The 21,503-nt window shown below is 40.5% G+C and overlaps 2 protein-coding genes across 2 annotated transcripts in view; both read left to right on the plus strand.

Annotated features, from left to right (window-relative positions):
• Positions 1-1,864: 1,864 nt before the first annotated feature.
• On the plus strand, positions 1,865-4,992 carry CKS2 (CDC28 protein kinase regulatory subunit 2). The gene is made up of 3 exons (XM_042864943.1): positions 1,865-2,039; positions 3,330-3,457; positions 4,685-4,992. Exons 1-3 carry the CDS (start codon positions 1,981-1,983, stop codon positions 4,735-4,737), a joined length of 240 nt encoding a protein of 79 aa, XP_042720877.1. The 5' UTR covers positions 1,865-1,980; the 3' UTR covers positions 4,738-4,992.
• SECISBP2 (SECIS binding protein 2) overlaps positions 4,792-21,503 on the plus strand; it is a 24,414-nt gene continuing 7,702 nt past the window's right edge. The window contains 12 exon segments of the mRNA XM_042864888.1: positions 4,792-4,797; positions 5,383-5,501; positions 5,503-5,548; positions 6,958-7,103; positions 8,986-9,028; positions 9,030-9,248; positions 10,791-10,920; positions 11,369-11,586; positions 12,629-12,716; positions 15,131-15,276; positions 15,847-16,008; positions 19,495-19,596. Coding sequence (XP_042720822.1) covers positions 4,792-4,797; positions 5,383-5,501; positions 5,503-5,548; positions 6,958-7,103; positions 8,986-9,028; positions 9,030-9,248; positions 10,791-10,920; positions 11,369-11,586; positions 12,629-12,716; positions 15,131-15,276; positions 15,847-16,008; positions 19,495-19,596 — 1,425 coding nt within the window.

The following is a 21,503-nucleotide window of genomic DNA, read 5'->3' on the forward strand; positions in this document are numbered from 1 at the left end:
AGACTGCTTCCACTTTAAGGGTGCTCTGCTGCTGAAAATAGCAGTCCCTATTGAAGCCATTGTCTCAGCATGACAGCCTTGCATAGCTTCAAATTTCAAATAGCAAAAAGCTTTTAGAACAGTTTCAGCAGAAGCATTACATGACCAGATTCAAAACATGCATTTCTGATAGACTGTGAAAGCAGAAAATTAATCTAGGTTTCTCTTGAGAAGCAATAGAGAGAACAGAAAAGATATTTCAAGGAAAAAAGCAGCCTTTTGGACAACACAAAGCCTGTCTAATCTTCAAGGTCAACTGAACCCAGGAAATAACTCGAGTGGGAAAACACAGTATTCACTTTTTACATACTGAAAAAAATAACTCATCTCTCATTACCTTTCAGATTCTGGGAACTTGCTGCTAGTATTTTACTATGAAAATATTTACTGTGTTAGTTTTCTGCATAAGAAGGCTTGCAGATTGGTACATAAATGCATCTGCACCTGATGTTTGTTACTGCACTCTGGGCCTGAGCTGTGAGCACTGTCCTCAGGCCAAAGCAGAAGCAGCAAAGTGAAGAACAAAAGGGTATCTCAGGAATTCCCAGTGCTGCAATAAAAACTCCCTGGAAATCAATTATTTTCCTGTACAAGTAACGTGCTGTACCATGTACAGGAACAATGACCTGGTAAGGCCAGTGAGCAGAGCATTTCACAATCAAAAACTGAGTACAAAGTTATGTACCCTAGGGGTCTGTATTGTGACAATTCCTCTTTAACATCTTTATCAATTATATTGATGATGGGATTGCGTGCAGCTGTGAAGTGCAGTCTGCTCTTGCAGCCCAGAAAGCCAGCTGCATCCTGGGCTGCATCAAAAGAAGGGTGGTCAGCAGGGTGAGGGAAGTAATTCTCCCTGTCTACATTGCCCTCACGAGGCTCATTCTGGAATACCAATGTGCAGATTCCAGGCACCCAGTACAAGAATGATGAACAGCTGTTGAAGGAAGTCCAGAGGAGGCTATGAAGTTGATAAGAGGACTGGTGCACCTTCGCTGTGAAGACAGGCTGAAGGAACTGGGCTTGTTTGGCCTGCAGAAGAGAAGGCTCTGGGAGAGGCCTCATTACAGCTTTCCAATATTTAATGGGAGATTTATAAAGAGAAGGGAGATCAACTTTTTACACGGGTTTATAGTCAAAGGAGAAGAGGAAATGGTTTCAGGATACAAGGGAAAATTTAGATTAGATGTCAGGGGTACATTTTTCAAAAGACAGAGTGATGAAGTACTACCACAGGCTGCCCAGAGAAGCTGTGGATGCTCTGTCCCTGAGGGTGTTCAAGACCAAGCTGGATGGGACTCTGGAAGCCTGATCTAGAGCGTGATCTAGTGGATGGTAACTCTGCCTGTAGCAGGGGCTTGAACTAGGTTGTCGTTGAGGTCCCTTCCAACCCGCTGCTTGATTCCATGACGCAGGACACAGCACCTGCCAGATCCCGAGTGCGCTACACATTAAACTTAAACTTGGAGGCGGTAGGAGGAGCCTCCACCCGTTGCCCGTCATAAGGAAGCCGCCCCCACACGCTAGGAAGTTTACCGGACGGCAGTCAACGAGACTGGCACGGGACTAGGGACTAGCGACTAGCAACTAGCAACCAACAACCGCCACAACCTCCCTACCCCATCCGCTCCAGAACGTACTGGAACCAGCCAACCACTTCACCGGCCAATCACTGCGCTGCTCCGGCGGCGCGCCCCGGCCCAGGCCCCGCCTTCCTCCTCTCCCGGCTGTCCGCACTTTTACTCTGCGTCTTCCAATGATTGGTGGGTCGGCGTGAGGGCGGGACATGAAAAGTGCCTGATGGTCGTCATTGGCTATGCCAGCAGACCAATAGTCAATAGAGCCGATAGATTCAAACGGAGCGGGCTCGAGCCTGGCAGTTACTCGTTAGGGGGTTCGTGAGTACATCATATCGCGCCTAGAGTTCTGCTGCTTTTCGCCATGGCTCACAAGGATATCTACTACTCCGAAAAGTACTTTGACGAGCAATACGAGTACCGGTACGAAACAGCTTCGGAGCACGGGCTCAGGGAAGAGGGAGGGAGTTCTGCTGGCTGCCCCGAGGCTGTTGCCCGGCGCTCCTGTTTTCTTCGAGGATAAAGCTCTGTCTGTGGTCTCTATGGAGGTAGATGGGCTGAAGTCTGGAGGTAGCGCCTCGCTCTCTCGCCCTAGGATTCCTTTCGGCTTTCGCCCAGACGGGAAACGGTGCTCTCGGCCGGTCTCTTTCCCGCGCAGGCAGGGTAGGCTCTCGCTGCCGCTCACCAGCTGAGTCCTCAGCGGAAACATTTCTTATGTCCGTTTCGAAGTGTAGTGCTGATAGATGCACTTTATGAAGTCCTTCAGACAGTACTCTACCTGCTGGTTTTCAAGGGTCTGCAATAGTGCTAGTTAGTTCTGCAGTTCATTTACCAGTACTGTTTACAGTTTTCTAGATGTTCTTTTTTTCAGTTTGCACTACTGCAAACTGCAAGAACTGTTTTTGCTACGTGGAGCCTGAGTACCTGTCTCCTGCTAACTCTTCATAGTTATTTGACCTCAGAAACGAGATGGAACACCTTTTTTATGATAAAGGAACTTGCAAATGTGGAAAGAGGGTCTTAGGTTTCTTACCTCAGGTTCCTAAGTGGTATTAGTCTTTTAGTAGTGTTTAGTAGTGTTTTAGTGTAAGTGGTATTAGTCTTTAAAAACTAGCACCATAATCTCTATAGAGAATATATTCACTACAAAATACAAACAAGAGTGACTTTCTCAATGCATTAGAAATGTGTGGGGTCACTGTTTAGTTTTTTTTTTTTTGAATTGTTTTTATCACGGACAATTGCTAGTAACACATCCTTAAGTATGAGTACCGTAATTAGAGCATGCAGGGGATTTAACCTCTTTTAGGATGTTTGCTGTCTCAATATACAATTGCACATTTAAAATTGAGTTTTGGAATTGATGTTCCATAATTGCTGGTATCCAAGAGCACCCTAGGATTCTTTCTGGAATGGCCTGTGTTGGAAGGGCCCTCAAGGATCATGAGTCTCCAACCCCCCTGCCACATACAGGGCCACCAACCTCCCCTTTTAATACTAGACCAGGCTGCTCGGGGCACCATCCAATCTGGCCTTGAACACCTCTAGGGCCTTCCACAACCTCTCTGGGCAGCCTGTTCCAGCACCTCACCACTCTCATAGTAAAGAAGTTTTTAGGGAATGCTGGTAATCATAAATGGACTTGCTTAATATCTTTTAGCAGAGACCTGTGCAAGATATCTAGGGTGTAATATGTTAATTACTAATCTACAGGCATGTAATGCTGCCAAGAGAACTCTTAAAACGAATGCCAAAAACTCATCTTCTGTCTGAAGAGGAATGGAGAAGCCTTGGAGTTCAGCAAAGTCTTGGATGGGTTCATTATATGATCCACAAACCAGGTAAATACAGATGAATAAGACTGATGGAAAAAAAGAGTCTAAAATATATTAAAAAAAAAAAAATTACTTAAAATATCCAAGACTGGTACTCAACTGAAGTATGAAGATGAGTAGTTGCTCCTGCTGTCGAATTTGCTTCTAATTGTTTTCATTGTTTTTGATTTCTTTTGTCAGCTCCTTGTTATTTAGGTTAGGTAGCAACATAAGCAACACCGGAGATTTTTTTGTGTGTAAATTTCACCTCTGAGTCTTGGAACTGATTGGAAAATGCTAGTTTGGTTCTAGGTTCATGCTTTCTCTGCATACTGACAAATCAAAGTTGTAGAGTACTTCAGAAGGGACCTTAAAGAGCATCTTGTTCAAACTTGTTTGTACTCTGCCTCTGCAATAGGTTTTTTGTGACATCATATAAGTACGATGTTAGAATATCAGTGGCTGAGGAAAACTTCATATAGCAGCATATTTCTATGTAATGTACCTGGTACACCTGCTTAGTAGAAAAACCCAGCAGATGCTCACGTAGACCATGTCCTGCACTAATGTTCTGAAAAATCCATGATATAGTTTTAGGACTAGTAGTTGTCTACTAAATACAGCCTTTCAATTAAAAGATTACAAAGACCTTAAACCTCTCTATCATTGTGTACTAAAATAGCCATACCTGGTACTTGTTAATTAGGCTGAATTAAAGCCAACCTCATGAAATTCCAAATTTCCAAAAAAATGATGAAGAAACTAGTCTACCCTTTCAAAACTTCTCTTACCTGGATACCTTTGATATTTTTGAATGGGATTTTTTTGGAAGGGTTTGCAGTTGAGTCAGGTCAGTACTAACTGAAGCTAGCTAATTAACTGAAATGGCTTTTGTTGATGTTTGATAGTACATACCTCACAAGAACAGCATCAGCAGTTTCTTATACTGTTATACTCATATACTGAGTAATTAAAATAATGCAATGAAGAGAGAGTGTTAATTCCCATATTTGCTGTACTTCCTTTATAAGTTTATTATACTGTCAACCTTTGGTATAAATTTTAAGTTACATGTTTGTGACCTCTAAGGTTACTGTAGAATTGGTCTGTAAATCCTACACTTGAGGACAATTGTGGGCTTGATTTATCCATTTCTTATTCAGTGGTACTGTTCAGGCCTCACTGAATTGATGAAATGCTTCTCATCAAGGCTTAGAGAACAGACTGACACTTTGTTCAATTTTATTCCCACAGAGCCACACATTCTTCTCTTTAGAAGACCTCTTCCAAAAGATGATCAGAAATGAACTACTGTCTAAAAATATTCTCAATCTTCTGGAACTTTGTGTATGCATGTATATATGTTGGTAGTATTCAGTGAATACTTTTATGTACAAAACATACAACTGTACCTGTGCATGAGCTGTATTATTCACAGCAACAAAGCTCAGTCAAATACAATTTCTATTAGGCTGCTATTCTTTCAAAGAGAAGTGGAATTTAATTTTTAATGTCTCTTTGTCTGAAATGAGTTCTCTTTAATAAAGTTTACTATTGTATGCTTTGAGTCATTTTTTTTTAATCCTGCATGTAACTTTGCACTTGACTTTTCTGCTAAAATGTTGCATGCTCAAAGGCAGTTCACCGCTAGGCATAAAGAAATAAACCCTGCTTGTTGTGCTCTATGAAATCTAAACCCCTATAGAGATCTAATTCACCAGACAAAGCAAATTACCTTATGGAGAAACTTTAACTAGGTGAATTACAGAACCGTAGAGGTTTGGCAGGGGCTTCTGGAGGACCCACCCCCTGCTAAGGCAGGCTCCCTACAGTACGTTATGCATTAAAGTGCCCGGACGGTCTTGAATATTTACACAGGAGCCTCCACAACCCTTCCGGGGAGCTTGTTCCCGTGGTGACTCATCCGCAAAGTAATTTTTTCTCACGTTCAGGCGGAACCTCCTACTTCCCTGTTCGTGCCCGTTCGACCCCGTGCGCGCCGTTGGACGGACGTCATCGCGGCGCGCCGTAGGCCCGGGCGCGGCGTCGCGGGGCGAGCGGACTGGCGGGACGAAGCTCGCCATGTTCGCGGAGAGGCGCCCTGGCCGAGGCAGCGAGGTGAGTGCGGCGCCAGCCCCGCGTGTCCCCGGCTTGTTGCGTGGAGTGGTCGCCCCGGTCCATGGCCCCGCACCCACCCGCTTGCGGGGATCGCAAGCCCGGCGCGTCAGCAAAGATGACTGAAGGCCCGATGAGGCCTGGAGCCGGGAGGGGGACGAGGCGCGGCTCGCAGGTCGCTCGCCGCTCTGTGTTGGCCGCTGCGTGGTGGAAGTTCCCGGCGGGGCTGGGCCGGGCCGAGCGCATAGGCGGTGCGCCTCGGGGGCCTGGAGACGCACTGTTGCCCGGCGGCTGTGTCCCTGCCGGAGGTACTCGCAGGGGACCGGGTGAGCCCCGCCTGCGGCCGCGGCTTGTGCCCGCGGTGTGCTGCGCTGCCGTCTGGGGGCCAACCCCAAATAACCGATCCCAGTTTCCTTCCCTGCGTACTTTCTGTATAGTTACACACCTGTGTGTTTGTTACATGCTTACTGTGTGGAATACACATTCTATTTCCCACTGTTGAAGTGGCAGCTCAGCGTGTAGTTGGGACTGTCAGTAGGTTCAGGAGTGGAGGAGTTTGCAGCTCCTTCTATTCTTCTTTAGTCTGTCAGAGTGCCTTACGTGTTTGTGATGAAGTCAGTGCAGCAACCAGAAGGAGCAGCGAGCCCAGTATATATGCCTAAACGTTGGAACTACTGTTCAAGTGTTTTCAAGATTACTGTGTTATTTAGTTACTGAAATTGGCCTTGGCAAGTGAAAAGGACCTCAGTGTTCATACAGCATGCTGTTTAACCCAGAAATACACAAGTGGCTAATGACCTGTTGCATTTATTGCAGTGAATAAAAGCCATGTGATGCTGTAATGGCAGCGAGTATACTGACCTTTATCTCAGTGCTGCTACATATGCCTATCCAGTTTAAATTCAGTGGTACTTCAGAACAAATGGAAAATCTGCCATAGTGGATTTACACCATTTAAAAAATGAGAATGCTTTATAATTAAGCATTTTTCCACACAGACTAATTTCAAATACAAGTGTACACAAAGCCTTTATTATTAATATGTACTCGCAGAGTCAGATGTTATGGCAGTGTTAGTCACACTGTGAGTTTTAGATCACGTTGTTTGAATCTAAACTGAGAGTTTGTGTACTAGTGCTTACTGCATATTCTGTTACTCTGCGTAAAAGTCATTACTTTTACAAGTATTACATGTTAGATGTGGATATTAAAGGAAATGGTTTTCCAGAGAAGCCATGTTTTGCTTAGGGTTCCTTGGTTTTGCTTCTTTCTTTTTGGTGAGCTTTGCTTTTCGTGTTCTGCTGGAAGAGAGCAAACTTTTCTATGAGGGTTGTGCTCACAGGGTAAGTATATTTTTCACTTAGAATATTAATCTCAAAATGCATGTAGCCAAAAAACCTTTTGTTTCTCAGGGCATCGAGTTGTCAGCAGAGGTCAAACCATTTGTTCCAAAATATGCAGCGGTAACTGTGGCATGGTCAGAACCCTCAGCAGCATGTGTCTTTCCTAGGTACTTAACTACAGGCTACACATTTGCTCAGGAACCATCTTTGGATAAGTATGTATATTTTCTGAACCTTATTTCTTGGGGGATTTTAACATTCCAGTTTTGGACATTGATTACTCTCAGAAAGTCAAAGCTCTGATATGTTAATATTCTGACCAAATACATTCTTGCCCTTGTCCTCAAGATTTAGATTTCTACATTTCTATTCTTCAGGTGTATATCAGTATCTCACCTCTTGTTTCCGAAGGCCCATATTGGACTATTAAAGCTCATGCATGGACTATTAAATACAGCTTGATTATAATGATTATTCTGGCCATTTTGTGCTTTCAAAAGAGCTGAATCTTGTTCTTGAGTGAAAGAATGGTTGTGTTATGACAAAGCTGAAACAAACAGAATCAAGTAAGAAGGAAGAGGGACAACAATCCTCCAGGAGTGTTTTTCCTACCATGAATGTATGAGATTACTCCTCAATCTCCTTTTCACAACCTCCATGTCCCAGGAAAGTAAGACTTAGAACATAAGAGGCTTCTTGAAGTATTTTTCTAATGAGGCCTGAAAAACAGGCTTTCATAATAGATTTATAATTGGATTGTTAAGCCCAAAGCAGCCTAGAAGAAAGCCCACATACTGGGATAGGAAATAATTGAATACTGTAATAATTTTTTTATGTGATTTAGCTCTCCAGTTGCTTCTCAGGTTAGTAGAACTCTGAACATTGAATTGACTTTGGAATTACTGCAAAATTACTGTTATGTCCTTAAAAAGTTCATTTAGAGCCCTAGAGAACATATTCATTCTAGGCTTTCTTAGTATGTCAGCCATTTTATTTACAGGGATTACTTCAACCCATTTTTATGTGTAATATGTGTTTAGCAATGAGATGAGTATGGTCTCACATAAGGTATTTTTTAGCATTAGAAAGATCAGGGACAGAAGTAGTATTCTCATGAGCGTTTTGCCCATTTGGCGCTGAGCTGTAGTTTCTATTGTGACTCAGATGTATTATTTTTTTTTGTAAACTGATTATAACAGTTGTTTTGACTACAATCTTTCAGAATTGCAGAAGCATCTTGTTCTGGTGGGACATTTTTCACTTTTTTATTACAGACCTGAGGTTGAGATGTTGTCCATTTTGTGCTGAACAACTTTGGATGCAGCTTTCTTTTTCCCTCACTTTTCTTTACTATTAATCTATTTTTATGTCAACGCATAGGTTTTTACTTTTCTTTTCCTTGAATTCTTTCTCCATCCCATTGTGAGGAAGTGAATGAATAGCTGTGTGGTGCTGAGCTGTCTACCAGATCTCCCTTATCAAATATGGATCTCAGTGTACAGTTTCTGCAGAAAGTATAGAGTGAAATTGGAAGGAAACTTTGAAGTTCACAATTGAAGGAAAGGCATGCCACAGACACGTCACTGAAAACATGTTGTGCTTTCATCAGTATTACGGTTAACTGCAGTCCATTTACTGGCTGTAACAATTTTGTATTGTATTTCACACATGCTTTATGTCCCCGTAAGATGCTCCTACTTTGTTGTTATGACATCTTGAGATGGGTTTCACTGTTCAGTGTCTGTGTTTTTATTAGTCAAATGCATAATGCATCTTATGTAGTTCTACTGTGCTTTTGGTTTGTTTCACAAGAAAAAGCCTAACAAAAATACATGTGAAGAAAGTTAGCAACCTTCAACAGAAATGAGGGCTATAACTCTTAAGTAGACTAGGTTTGCAACTTGAAGCACATAACATCTGTATTTTTAAGTATTTGCTACAAACTGCATATTTTATCCGAAACAAAATACATTATTTTTTAAAGAACATATGGCAGTGAGTAAATAGTTGGTTGAAATAACATGAAATACTCTTCATTTGGAACATAGCTTTCTTGTTAAACAAATTCTTCAGCTAAGGAATGATATATTTATGTAGGCAATGACTATATGCTGAAGATTTGCCTGGGGATGACCTCTCAATCTCTTTCTCAATGTCCATCACTTAGTGTTGTGGGAGATCCTGCATTAAATGAATACTCCAGCAGCTTTTGCTCACCTGATGTTGTTTCAAATACAAATCCAGTAGCTGCCTCACAGTATCATTCAAATGGGTCAACATACTGTAATGATTCCAGAATAGTCAGTGAATCTGCAGAACAAAAGTATCCAATCAGACAAGAAAGTAAGAGTCTTTTAAAGGTGAGCGAACACACTTTTAAAAAAATTAAATTCTTACTTTAAAGTAGTCTGAATGCTTTGTTCATTTTTGAAGTGACTAATCACTCTTTGTGTAGGAATAATGAGCAGTGCTTAAAGAGGATGATGGTATTAATGGGGTATTAATGAGGCCAACTTCAGATTTCAAAAAAGTTAATCACATTCTACAGTTAGTACAGTTTTCCAAAAAATGTTTTTGGAACATAAGAGGAATGTGTTGTTTTTCCTCATAAAGCAGCACTTAGGTGAAAAAAAACAAAACCATATTATGTTTGTGAACCATGCTTTCCTTCATTTGCTGCTGGAGTTTGGTGCTTTTTTTAGAGCACAGTAGCAGCAGCCTCCACAAGCATAAATTATATAGAATTGACGGCTGTGATCAGTTGTATGGCCATTAAGTGATCGGACCGCATTTATTGTTCAGACATTTCCAAAGCCTGCTGCAGAAAACAATCCAAATGAGAGCAGGAACATATTGGAGTGGAGAGGGAATAAAGGCTCACATTAGAAGTACCCTCAGTCAAAAGAGAAACCGATGTTCAACAAAAATCTTCAGTGGTTTTTAGAGGGGAGGCAGTTCTGTGGTCTAAGTAAACCCAGGCTGAGCTGAGTACTGTTTGATGGTCTTTTTGGCACTTGAAATTTACCTTTTGGGGTCTTTAAGAGAGAACTAGAACTTGGTGGCTTTGCACTAATTTGGTCACATCTCCTGGGGCTTTAATAATACAGCTTTCCAGGCCATGGAGTATCCTCCCACTCCAGAAAATAGTGTTGCTCCTGGATGTACTTAGAATTTAATTCCAAATCCTCTGAACAGATTTAAGCCATGTGTCTAGTTTGATGCAGCATACTTTGCATGGATGCCTGTTGCTTGCCTGCCTCTCTGATTCGTCAGCCCAATTCTGCCAAAGAGTGTTCCTTGCAAGAATCATGAGGCTTCAGGACTTCTGTGTAGTATAGGTGAATATTTGCTTTATTGGGAACATGTACATATAGCTTTTCTAATTACACTCTGTTTGCTGTGTATGTTTGCTGTGTTATTACAACAATCTTGTTTTGATTGTAACTTAGCTTAGTAAAAAACTTGGAATGCTTTTAGAATTTTAGCTCTTTTCTAGAAGAAACTCAGTTGCAGAAAATAAGAACTGGACAATTTAAGTCCAGCTGGTTATAAACTATTGATAATGCTGTCAATAATAGGATCTTAAATGTGTAGTTGCATAGAAATGTGGAATAATCCCTCTTGAGTGTATGTAATATGTGACACAGGTAGCACATTTAACAAGGAAAATAAAATACAGTAACAGACCTCTAACTGACTTTTGTTTTTTTTACAGTTTTTATGGTTTTTTATGGGTTTTTGGTTCTGGTTTTGTTGGTTATATGTGGTTGTGGTATAGAATTCATTATGTATCTTCAAACTCCAGATATGTAGTTAGTTGACTGTAGTGCATGGAATGCTTGAAGATTTTTACAAAGTTAAAATAAAATTAACTAAATATATGTATTAACAAATACTTGCAGCAGAGGAAAGCAAAGGACGATGGAAAGAAATCAGACAAGAAAAAGCAAGATGGACAGGATTCTTCTGTCAGAATTGTGAAACGGGCTGCATTACAGACCTCTGCAGGCAGCAAAGATTCCATGAAGCCAGGTACTGTTGCTATTATAATGTGTATAACTAATGTGCTATTTGGTTTGAAATACATAGCATATCCATAAAATAGTCTGTACTGTAACTTCCAGTTTGTGATTGTGTTGCTACATCTAGAATAGTTAAAAAACAGAATATTTTTTACTGTGTGACTTTTTGACAATGGATGATAGCAGTAAATTGTTTGGTGGTTGCATGAGCAAAATTGAAACAAAAATATTCCTCAGAAAGTATCTGAATTTACATTTGGTTGTCAATTTGGTATTGTCTAAACACATTGGTTATAATCACTAGATTTTTTTGTTCTGTTTTTTTTCTGTCATGTCAGGTATTTATAGCAATAATTCTTGTGACTATTGCTGTGACTGTGTCACTGGTGTGCTTTAAGACTTGTACAGAAATGACTGCAAGCAAGTTTTATTTTTTGGACTGTACTTGCTTTATTCAGACAGGTTCAATAAAACTGCAAGCAAGAAGTCAACTCAAGCTCCAAAAATAGAGTCTTTTCCTGCATTTGAAACTACTATTTTGGATTTCCACAAGTTGCAGAGTTTGGGAAGCAGTGAGATGTTGAATGTGCATCATAAAAATGGACAAGCATGTTCAGTGGAAAGTAACATTATGTGCCTTAGTCAACCACAGGTGTCTCCTTTGTTGAACACAGAGGTTAGCCATGCTTTCATGTTGTAGAACTCATAAAAATTCTTTTCTTTTCAAAGCTCAAGAAACTATTTTTGCATTCAGCATGTTAATACCTGCTTAAGTAGCTTGCAAGCAGGAAGTTTCATAGCTATAGGTTTTATGCTTTTTCTTGTAGATGGAGGCATTAATGCTTGTGCTCACTTCTTTTTCTCATTATTACTTCCTTCTCTGTGCTGCTTGGGAAAACCAAGCTCTGTCACATTTAGTTTGGTACTGCTATGATCTAAACTTCTGGCTTGTATATACAGAGCACATGTGTTCCCTGAGGTTTCTTGACAGCTTGTGTTTTCTCTCACCCTTAAATAATAAGCATGCAGCTATTTAGAGAAAAGTTTTAACTTGTTTAAAAACATATATATGTATGTAATTGTTACTTTGTGCTAAAAGAGGAAAAATTAGAAAGTGAATTCTAGAAGGAGGAAAAATATTGTTAATATGTAAAGATTGCTTAACATTCTTGTAGATTTTCATATTCCTAATTTTGCAGTTGTTGTTAAATGCAGTACTGACAGATTTAGGTGTTTGTCACATACGCTGAATCAGAGTTTTCAACAGTGGTTAGAGGTAAATAATTTTGAAGGATAAAAATAGCATAAGACTTCTGGTACCTATAAGTGAAAAACTGCTTGTGGTGGCAAAAATGAATTTTGCTATGTCTTTTTTCCATTGCTAGCTTGAACTTAATGGGTGGATGTAGTTTTCAGTGTTAAAACCTTTTCTTGTTCATTCTTAGAGTCGTCGTTTGGACGCTTTTGTTAAATGTAAGTAAGCATCTTGCTTGGACAACAGCAGAGAGGCATTTGCTTATATTTTAAAATACAATAGGGACCAAATGATGTTTCCACTAAGAATAGTAACAAAAAAAAAAAAGTGGGCTACAAAATTCTGTATGCCTTTTGTCCATGTAGGTTGAGGATTTTGTTATTTCTTCTTTTTAATGTTTAGCTTTCTTGAGGCAAGTGCTTTTTATTCATACCTCTGTGATACCTGACCCTCAATTTTACAGGAAGCCGATTCTGTGGAAAGCAAAGCCTCATCAAAAACTTTAAAAGAAACAGTAGCAAGCTTAATTCCCTCTTCATTTGATGGTAGAGGTAAGTACTGCTAACATAAATGGTTTCCTCATATTTGAACTGCTTGTATCTCATCAATTTGGAATAATAAAGTATTGTCAAGAGCTGCTGAACTCTCAAATATATATGAAATCAAAGAGCAAACTCACTACGAAGTAAGAAAAATAAGTTTGTATCATTTCTTCCAAATGAGATTATATTCTTGCATATAGATTTTGTTACTAGATCAAAACTCTTTCTTTTGTCTCGTTGATGCTGAAGGACTAATGTTTCTGTGGGTGCCTCCTGTGCTGTTTATTAGGAGAGGAAATAATACAAATTGATTCCTGGAAGTCTGTTGAGGTGTTTTTTCAACAATAAATCTGAGCAAATATGATCAGTCTTGATAAGCAATTTAAAAAAAAAATAGCTCTCAGTCTAGAGTCTAGTATGTACTTCTTTGTTCTTCCAAAATTGTGTAAGAATTTTGCATTCTTATTCCAGTAACTGTGAAGTTATCTGATAACATTTTTTCCACAAGTAGAGTCTTCAGTTTGTACCCGACTGTAGAGCAGACTAAGGTTTTGACAGAGCCTTTATTTGAGAAATAGGCGCTATAGGAAAAGATATCAAAGAGGAATTAACTCACCCCTCCCAGTAACAGCTGGAAGAAAGGGCGAGCTGAGGAATGCAGCCTTCCCCGTTCATACTCTTGCACCGCCTGAGAAAGGCGGGAAAGGAAGGGGAACCTGTGCAGACTCAGACTGCACAAGCACTCCTGGAAGCGTTGCCGAGAGAGAAAGGGTGATGAGCTCCCCCCTGCTCCAGACACTCACGTGCTTATGTATTGGTTCAGGCTGCAACCCTGGAATCCCGTGACACCCATGTAGCTTCTTTTGATGGGTTAACCTCAGTTGTCAACCAGGCTGCTTTTACCTTCCTTAAGAGGACAGGGGGAAGAAATAAGGTGAAAATACTTGGGAATCAAAGTAAAGACAGAGAGATTACTTACTGCTTACCATCATGGTAATTAAATAGCTGTTATTTTAGAATTAGTATATACTTTTTTATTCTGTGGCATATCTTATTTCTTTACCATCGTGGGCAAAACAGACCCAATTCAGAGAAGATTTATTTATTGCTAATTAAAGTAGGATGGTCCAAAACACAAAACTAAAAGCACCTTCCTCAACCTCACCTTCTTCACAGGCTTGGCCTCTCCCAAATTTTCTACCTTCTCCCCACCTTGAGCAGCACAGTGAGATGTAGAATGGGAGCTGTGGTCTATTGATATCAATTTCAATTTGCCACATCTCCCTTGTTCCACTTTGTACTGGTTTAGTATGAAGTCTCGAGGCAGATGGTCCTTCAGGAGTTGCACCAGTGTGGGTCCTTGCCAGGCAGTTCTTAAATAACTGTTCAAGCATGGGTTCTCTCTATAGGGTAGAGTCCTTCATGGACAGACTGATGTGGTATGTCCCACATGAGCTGCAGCTCCTGCCATTAGTAAGCTGAAGTGTGAGTTCCCCACAGGCTGTAGCTTCCTTTAGGGCATGGCCACCCCATGTCCTGTGGGGTCTTCCATAGACAGCAGAGGAATTTTACTACAGGCTGCAGGGAATGTCTACTCCAGCACTTGGAGCACCTCCACCTCTCCTTTTTCTCTGACCTGATGTCTGCAGGGCTGTTTCTTTCACAGTTTTCTCACCCAGTCTATCACAGTTGCTGCGCAGCATTTTTATTTTTTTTTTACCCTTTCTTAAAAACATTACCCTAGCTGGAACTAGCTCTGGAGCAGCCCCTGACTTCTCACAGAGACCATCTGTACAACCCCCCTACTACCAAAACCTTGCCACATAAACCCAATAAACTTCTTTGATCTCTCATTGGCAAGTTTTTTGTTTTTTGTTGAAGCTGTGTATTTTTTATGTGTTAGGAATATTTACAGAATGGAATGAGTAATTCTTCCAGAACGCTGATTCCACCAAGTGCTGGTGGGTGAAAGTGCTGTACATTGAGGCACATGAGGAGACTTTTTAGCTTGTTTTTATGTATCTACAAGCTGGAAGGTTTTTAGAATGTAGATGATGTAGATATAACCTTGTATTCAAAGCTATGTAAGTTACAGTAAAGGAATTTAGTATATAAATGCAATACAAGTTCATAATTTTAAAGAAAAATAGGTTAGAGAATAAGCATGGAATTATGTAGGTTATGTGACAGTATAATTTCAAATTATAGCGTGTGTATTAAATATATGCATATAACACTGGCCAGTAGGTGAAATAGAATATAATGTGTAATTAAGCAACTTAATTTAGTTTTTCCTCAGAAAAAAGTATAGCTTTGCTCTGCATTTGCGAGTCCTTGATAAATCCTGTGTTGATCCTATGTCTTCTGAATATTTGAGAAATATTTTCTGACATCTTTGGATATCACTTGTTTTTCCACATCAGTATTTCCTGGAACATCTACAGATGGCTCTGCTCAGCCGCATGTGTCCTGGGCCATGGTACTTTCACAGTCCCCAAAGAAAACTTTTTCATCACCAGCATCTGAATGTCTCCCCAGATACGAAGGGAAGCAGGACAGTCAAGCAAAGGTAATTGGCAACTGTGCTCTTGAAACTAATTTCTGGTACTGTTCAGTACTGTTTCTTGACGTGAAACAATGCTACTCTTTCTTAGACTCTGTACTACTTCTAATGTAACTTTTAATAAGTAATATAAAGTTACCTTGTCATTATTATAATTTTTCTTCTGTTGTGGCAAAAGAAAAAAGAACAACAATGTATCAGAAAGTCAATGTAATTCCTGCAACACAAACTTCCAAAGTAGTTGATTTGAATACACTTCATTTAGGCAGGAGTTTGTTGAAATTTTCAATTTCTAAATCAGGCACAAAGCATGGAAATCTTGTCATTCCTGCGTGAATATTGCCTAGTGAAATCTCGTATTATATTCTGACAGTTGTCAGTTCACATGAAGAGATCTTGCAGTACCTCTGAATTTCTAAGAAATCTTGGATTTTCCTAGTTGCTTAATATCCTAGCGTGGATTGATGCATGCTGACTAGGTGCATTGTGTAAGTGTGATCACTTGTGTTTTTGTTGGTAGGTGATAATAAAAGAAATCAATTTCTAATGGTCATACCTCATGATTTTTGTCAACAGGCAGAAATAAAAAATTATGGTAGTGAAACTGAGCTTGAAGAAGGGTCAGAAAAGAAGAAGAAAAAGAAGAAAAAGAAAAAGAAAAAGAAGAGCAAGTCACCTGCTGATGTAGAGAAGCCTTATAATGAATCTACTACAGTGCAGGAACCGCCGAGGATTGAGGTACAGCAGTGAGGTTTTTTTAGTGTGATGAGTATGTATTGGAAGACCAGAAGTTTCTGTAAATTTAATATCACATGTTATTAGTAGAGGAAATTGGGTCAGGCCCATTTCAGTTAAGATTCCTGTTAGAAGTTAGAGGTAGGAAACAGTTCTGCCTTTTAATTTATTAAGGCTTGAATGAGTATATGAATTCCTGCAGGAGAGACTGTTAAATCTGGGTATTAACAAGTTCCAAAAAAGATTTACCAAGTGAAAAATATTCTGTAGTAATGGTTTTGTAAAGCAAAGTGCACAAAGAATGGGAAGTATACTGGATACCATAGGGTGCCAAAATTTTAAAGAATGTGGTACTGGTAATACAGTGGAAGGAAGGGATATCATTCACAGGGTCCTCAACAGACTTGAAAGGTGGGCTCAGGTGAATCTAACGAGGTTCAACAGAGCAAAGTGCAAGGTTTTGCTCTTGGGCCAAAGGAATCCAAGGCATTTATACAGGCTGGAAAGAGCGATCCTTGTGAGTAGCCTTGCAGAGGAGGACCTGGGGGTCATGATGGATGAAAAATTTAACATGAGCCAGCAGTGTGCTCTTGCAGCTCAAAAAGCAAATGGTATCCTGGGCTCTATGAGAAGAGGGGTGGACAGCAGGAACAGGGAGGTGATTGTGCCGTCTGCTCTGCTCTTGTGAGGCCCCATCTGGAATACTGTGTCCAGGACTGGAGCCCCACGTACAAGAAAGACAGAGTACCTAAAGTGGGCCTATAAACAGGAAGGGAATCAGCTCTTTGAAAGGGTAGATAACAGCAGGATAAGGGGAAATGGTTTTAAGTTCAGGGAGGGAAGATTTAGGTTGGATATCAGGGGGAAATTCTTTACAGAGAGTGGAGAGGTGCTGGAACAGGCTGCCCAGGAAGGTTCTGGGTGTCCCATCCCTAGAGGTATTCAAGGCCAGGTTGGATGGGGCCCTGGGCAGCCTGGTCTAGTATTAAATGTGGAGGTTGGTGGCTCTGCCCATGGCAGGGGGGTTGAAGATTCGTGATCCTTGGGATCCCTTCCAACACAGGCCATTCTGTGATTTTGTGATCTCAGTCTGGAAACAATTCTTATGAAATGTAGATGTCACTGTTTATATTCCTGATTATTTATTCAAATCTTTTTCATATTCATGTAGCTGTAATATACACATTAGTGTTTTGATGCTTTTGTGAATCAGTTTCAAAAATGCTTTAGGCTCTCCCACCTTACAGAATTGTTGTGTGATCTGTGGTTTAACTATGTTTCATTGTAACAGCAATATTGAGTAAGAGTATGAGAATGTGTTGATTTTTGTGTTTGATTTAGTGTACATTATATTCAGTCTGTGAAAGAATAGCATAAAAAAGCCATTCCTGGCTGACTTCTGTTGTGTACATTTTAACTTGGAGTGTGTAATTCATTGTCCTGAAATGGGGATTCATTATTGAATTGTGGATAGAATCAAGATCTACAGGTTCTGTTCTGCAGGATATCGGGTCTGTGAGTGGCTTAGTATCTAAAGAGAAAGAATGGCAAGAATGGTAGAAGTTAGTAGAAATGTCATGTCTTATTGAAGACATAAATGAAAAAAATAAACATAGAATCATAGAACAGGGCATGTACGTTACATTGAAATCCGTGATTTGGATGCAGCGAATGGGAGGGGAGTTGGGAACAGCTTTCAGAGCCTCCTGGTTTGATGGAAAAGCTCATCAATATGAAAAATGTGTGAGATGCTTATGATGCTCTTGAAACAGAAGAACATGAAAAGTCATAGATAACTTCTGTGGACTTTGAGATTTTAAGAATTGGGATTTTGTATTTGCAGCTGCTCACTGGATCAGTGTATTGGATTGCTAACTAGATTTATAGAAGTCACTAATTTTAAGAACCTGCTAATGAGTGAAAAGTAATGCATTTGCAGAAAAGAAATCCTGTACACAATGATTGGCTCTGAACTAGGTATTTTTGCTGAGGGAAGAAATGAGAAGCTCTTACTGATAAGCAGCTCTGCTCAGAGGCACTGGTCCAATATGCAAACAGTGTTAGGAATCATCAGAAAAAATATGAAATATAATTGAAAACATTAGGACGATATACAAATCCACGGCAGATCTGATCTAAATATAGTGTGGATTCTACTTTCTTACGTGCCAGCTCTCCTTAAAAAAAAACACATATTTGAACTAAGAGAGATACAGGAAAGGCTCCAGAAATGATCAAAGGTAGAAATAGTTCCTGTGGGAGGCAAAAATGAATAAAGTAAGACTTCTCTGTCTGTAAAATAGATGTTTCAGAAGGAATTGGATGATAAAAAGGAAATTTTTGTGTTTGTTCTCATTATTTTGTTTGATGTCCTCTTGCTCCTATAGGTGCCAAGTTAAGAACAAATAGAAGGAGGTATTAAGCCACACTGAGTACTAGAATTTAACTATTCCCTTTACTACAGGATGTTGCAAATGACTGAAGTGTATGTGAATTCAAGAAGTGATTTGGACAAACTGAAATAACTATTTGCTCTAATGAGGGCTATTTAAATCCAAAGATACTACTTCTGATTGCAGAAATCCCTAAGATGGAAGAATGTATTTGTGAAACCCCTTTCTTACAGTCTTCTTTTGACCTACTTACAAGCTTCTTTCAAAAATATTTTGTTTAGTTAGAAGTATCTGCTCAGACTGAACATGCCTGTTCATAGGTGTCCTAGCTCAGGCTGTTTAAATTGAATCTTCCAGGCTTCAGAAGAAAAGGTGGTATGCTTATTAGTATTGTAACTACTAGAAGCCTAACAAGGCCTCTTAGAAAGAGAGAGGAGAATCAAATGGATGAAAACCAGGCTGGTGGATCAGAGTCATTCTGATTGAATTAGCAAGCTCTCCTGGACTTAAGGTGGTCAGCATAGAGAGAGCTCCAGTCTGTTAGTGTCTTAATTAATCTAGAATGTGGATAACATATTCTCTGCTAATAAAATACATTTGTAACTCAGCCAACACAACCCCTTCACTGATTTATCTGTTTATTCCCCTACTGGTAGTCAAGATTTATTACCCTTTTACCTGTTGTTTTGATTTTCAACACTAACATGTTTAAGGTAGAGTTGCAGAGCTGGAGACTGTACTGGAAAAAGAGGAGAGTTGTTTGCAAGGCAGTTAAATGATCTGAAAAACACTGCTTTAGGAGACATTTACTTCTGATTATTTGTATCAGCTGATAGCAATAACAAGCTACCATTAGAAGCCTTTCTTTCTAGGTTCGTCCTTTTAGCCTTGAATTAGTTACTACTGTTTAGGTGACTTAACTACTGTAGAATTGATTATAGTTGGTGGTCCAGCACTCAGCTTTTGAATTTTGTACATAGAAGCAAACTGTGATGAGTGATAACCAGAAAGAAAATCATTTGAATGTTGGAAAAATCAGTTTTAGTAATAAGAACATAATAGTTGTTACAAATGTAATGTCCTGTTTCTTGTTTAGGATGCTGAGGAGTTTCCTGATCTGGCAGCTGCTTCTAATCAGAGAAACAGATTAGGATCTCAGAAAACATCATTTACTTCTGCTGGCAGAAAGCAATCTGAAGTAAGTAATCTTATGAACGTAACCTGAATGTTAAGAAAATAAGCAAGAGAAGACCACTTGTAGTCTGAACCAAAGAGTTCAGACTCTTTGGTGTGTGAACTGCTGTAATAGAATCATGTAATGGCTTGGGTTTTAAGGGACCTTTAAGACCGCTTAATTCCAAGCCCTCTTCCAAGCCACCCACTGGATCAGGTTGCCCAGGATGCCACCACACTGGCCTTGAAAACCTCCAGGGATAAGGCATCCACAGCTTCATTGGGCAGATTGCTCCAGCGACTCACCACCATGTGAGTGTTATTCCTAACACCTAATCCCAATCTACTCTCTTAGTTTAATACTGTTTCCTTTGTTTGATCACTATATACCCTTGTAAAAAGCCTCTGTCTTAATTGTAAGTTTCCATTAAATTCTGGAAAGCCATAGTGAGGTCTCCCCAGAGCCTTCTCTTCTCCAGTCTGAACACATGCAGGTCCCTCAGCCTGTCTTCACAGTAGAGATGCCTCAGTCCTCTGAGCAACTTTGTACCCACTCCAAGAGCTCCACATCTTTCTTATGGTGGGATCCCAGACCTGGATGCAGTACTTCAGGTGTGACCTCAGGAGAGCAGAGCAGAGGGAGACAGTCACCTCCCTTTTCCTGCTGGCTACCCCTCTTTTGATGCAGCCCAGGATATAGTTGACCCTCCTGGGTGAAACTGCACACTGCTGGTTTGCACCAAACTTTTCCTCAACCAGTACTCCCAGGTCCTTCTCCAAAGAGCTTCTCTCAAGGAGTTTTTGCAGCCTGTATTGATACCTGGAATTGCCCTGCCCCAAGTGCAACATCTTGGATCTCGTTAGGTTCACAAGGGCCCGCTTCTCAAGCTTGTGCTGGTCCTTCTTTATGCCGTCTTGTATGAACTGTACTACTCAGCTTGGTGTTGTCAGCAAACTTCCTGAGGGTGCACTCAGTTCCACTATCTGTGTCACTGATAAAGCTGTAGAATAGCAGAGAGGCCCCTGGGGGACACGACTCATGACTGGTCTCTAGCTCTGTGTACACGGCTGTACATAGAGCTGTTGAGCACAACCCTGTGGTTGAGAACATCCAAGCAATTCCTTACTCACTGAATCCATTCTTCAGATCCAGCTGTCTCATATCGAAGGCCTTGCAGTTGTCCCGATTATCACAGAATCATAGAATGGCTTAGAAAAGGGACCACAATGATCGTCTAGTTTCAATCCCCTGCTATCAGCAAGGTCACCAACCACCAGACCAGGCTGCCCAGAGCCACGTCCAGCCTGGCCTAGAATGCCTCCAGGGAGAGGGCATCCAGAACCTCCTTGGGCAACCTGTTCTAGTGTGTCACTACCCTCTGTGAGAAAAACTTCCTCCTAATATCTAACCTAAACCCCACTGTCTCAGTTTATAACCATTCCTCCTTGTCCTATTGCTATCCACCCTTGTAAACAGTCTTTCCCCCTCCTGTTTGTACACTCCCTTCAAGTATTGGAAGGCCACAATGGGGTGTCCCCACAGCCGTAGATGATATCAGTTGCTTTTCTTTTGTCCACTGATGTCGTCACTCAATCATTGAAAGCCACCAGATTGATCAGTAATGATCTTGCTGAGTAATCACCCTGTCATGGAGTTGTCTCTAGATCTGTCTGCGTCCATGACAGGGAGACAGCAGGCCCACTGGCCCAAAAAAGGGAAGTGGGGGGGAAGGCAACAAAGAGGGAAAGGAGTAAATAAAAGAAAACCAGTGGCAACGATCTGAGGAAGAAAGCTAATTTGCTAACTCTAAGGACAAATACAAGTTGATTGGGATTGAAGCTAATAAACCAAACAAATGAGTGTCCAAAACTGAAGACCTTATGTAATCACAGAATCACAGAATTGTAGGGGTTGGAAGGGACCTCCAGAGA

This window comes from Lagopus leucura, unplaced genomic scaffold (genome assembly GCF_019238085.1).
Source record: "Lagopus leucura isolate 7727_CA_CO unplaced genomic scaffold, USGS_WTPT01 Super-Scaffold_774, whole genome shotgun sequence".
NCBI classification, from domain to species: domain Eukaryota; kingdom Metazoa; phylum Chordata; class Aves; order Galliformes; family Phasianidae; genus Lagopus; species Lagopus leucura.

Excerpts from the sequence above, each read along its gene's own strand:
- CKS2 (XM_042864943.1), top strand. The coding sequence starts at position 1,981 with ATGGCTCACAAGGATATCTACTACTCCGAAAAGTACTTTGACGAGCAA. Across the intron at positions 2,040-3,329 it reads GACGAGCAATACGAGTACCG|GCATGTAATGCTGCCAAGAG; the intron begins GTACGAAACAGC and ends ACTAATCTACAG. Across the intron at positions 3,458-4,684 it reads TTATATGATCCACAAACCAG|AGCCACACATTCTTCTCTTT; the intron begins GTAAATACAGAT and ends TTATTCCCACAG.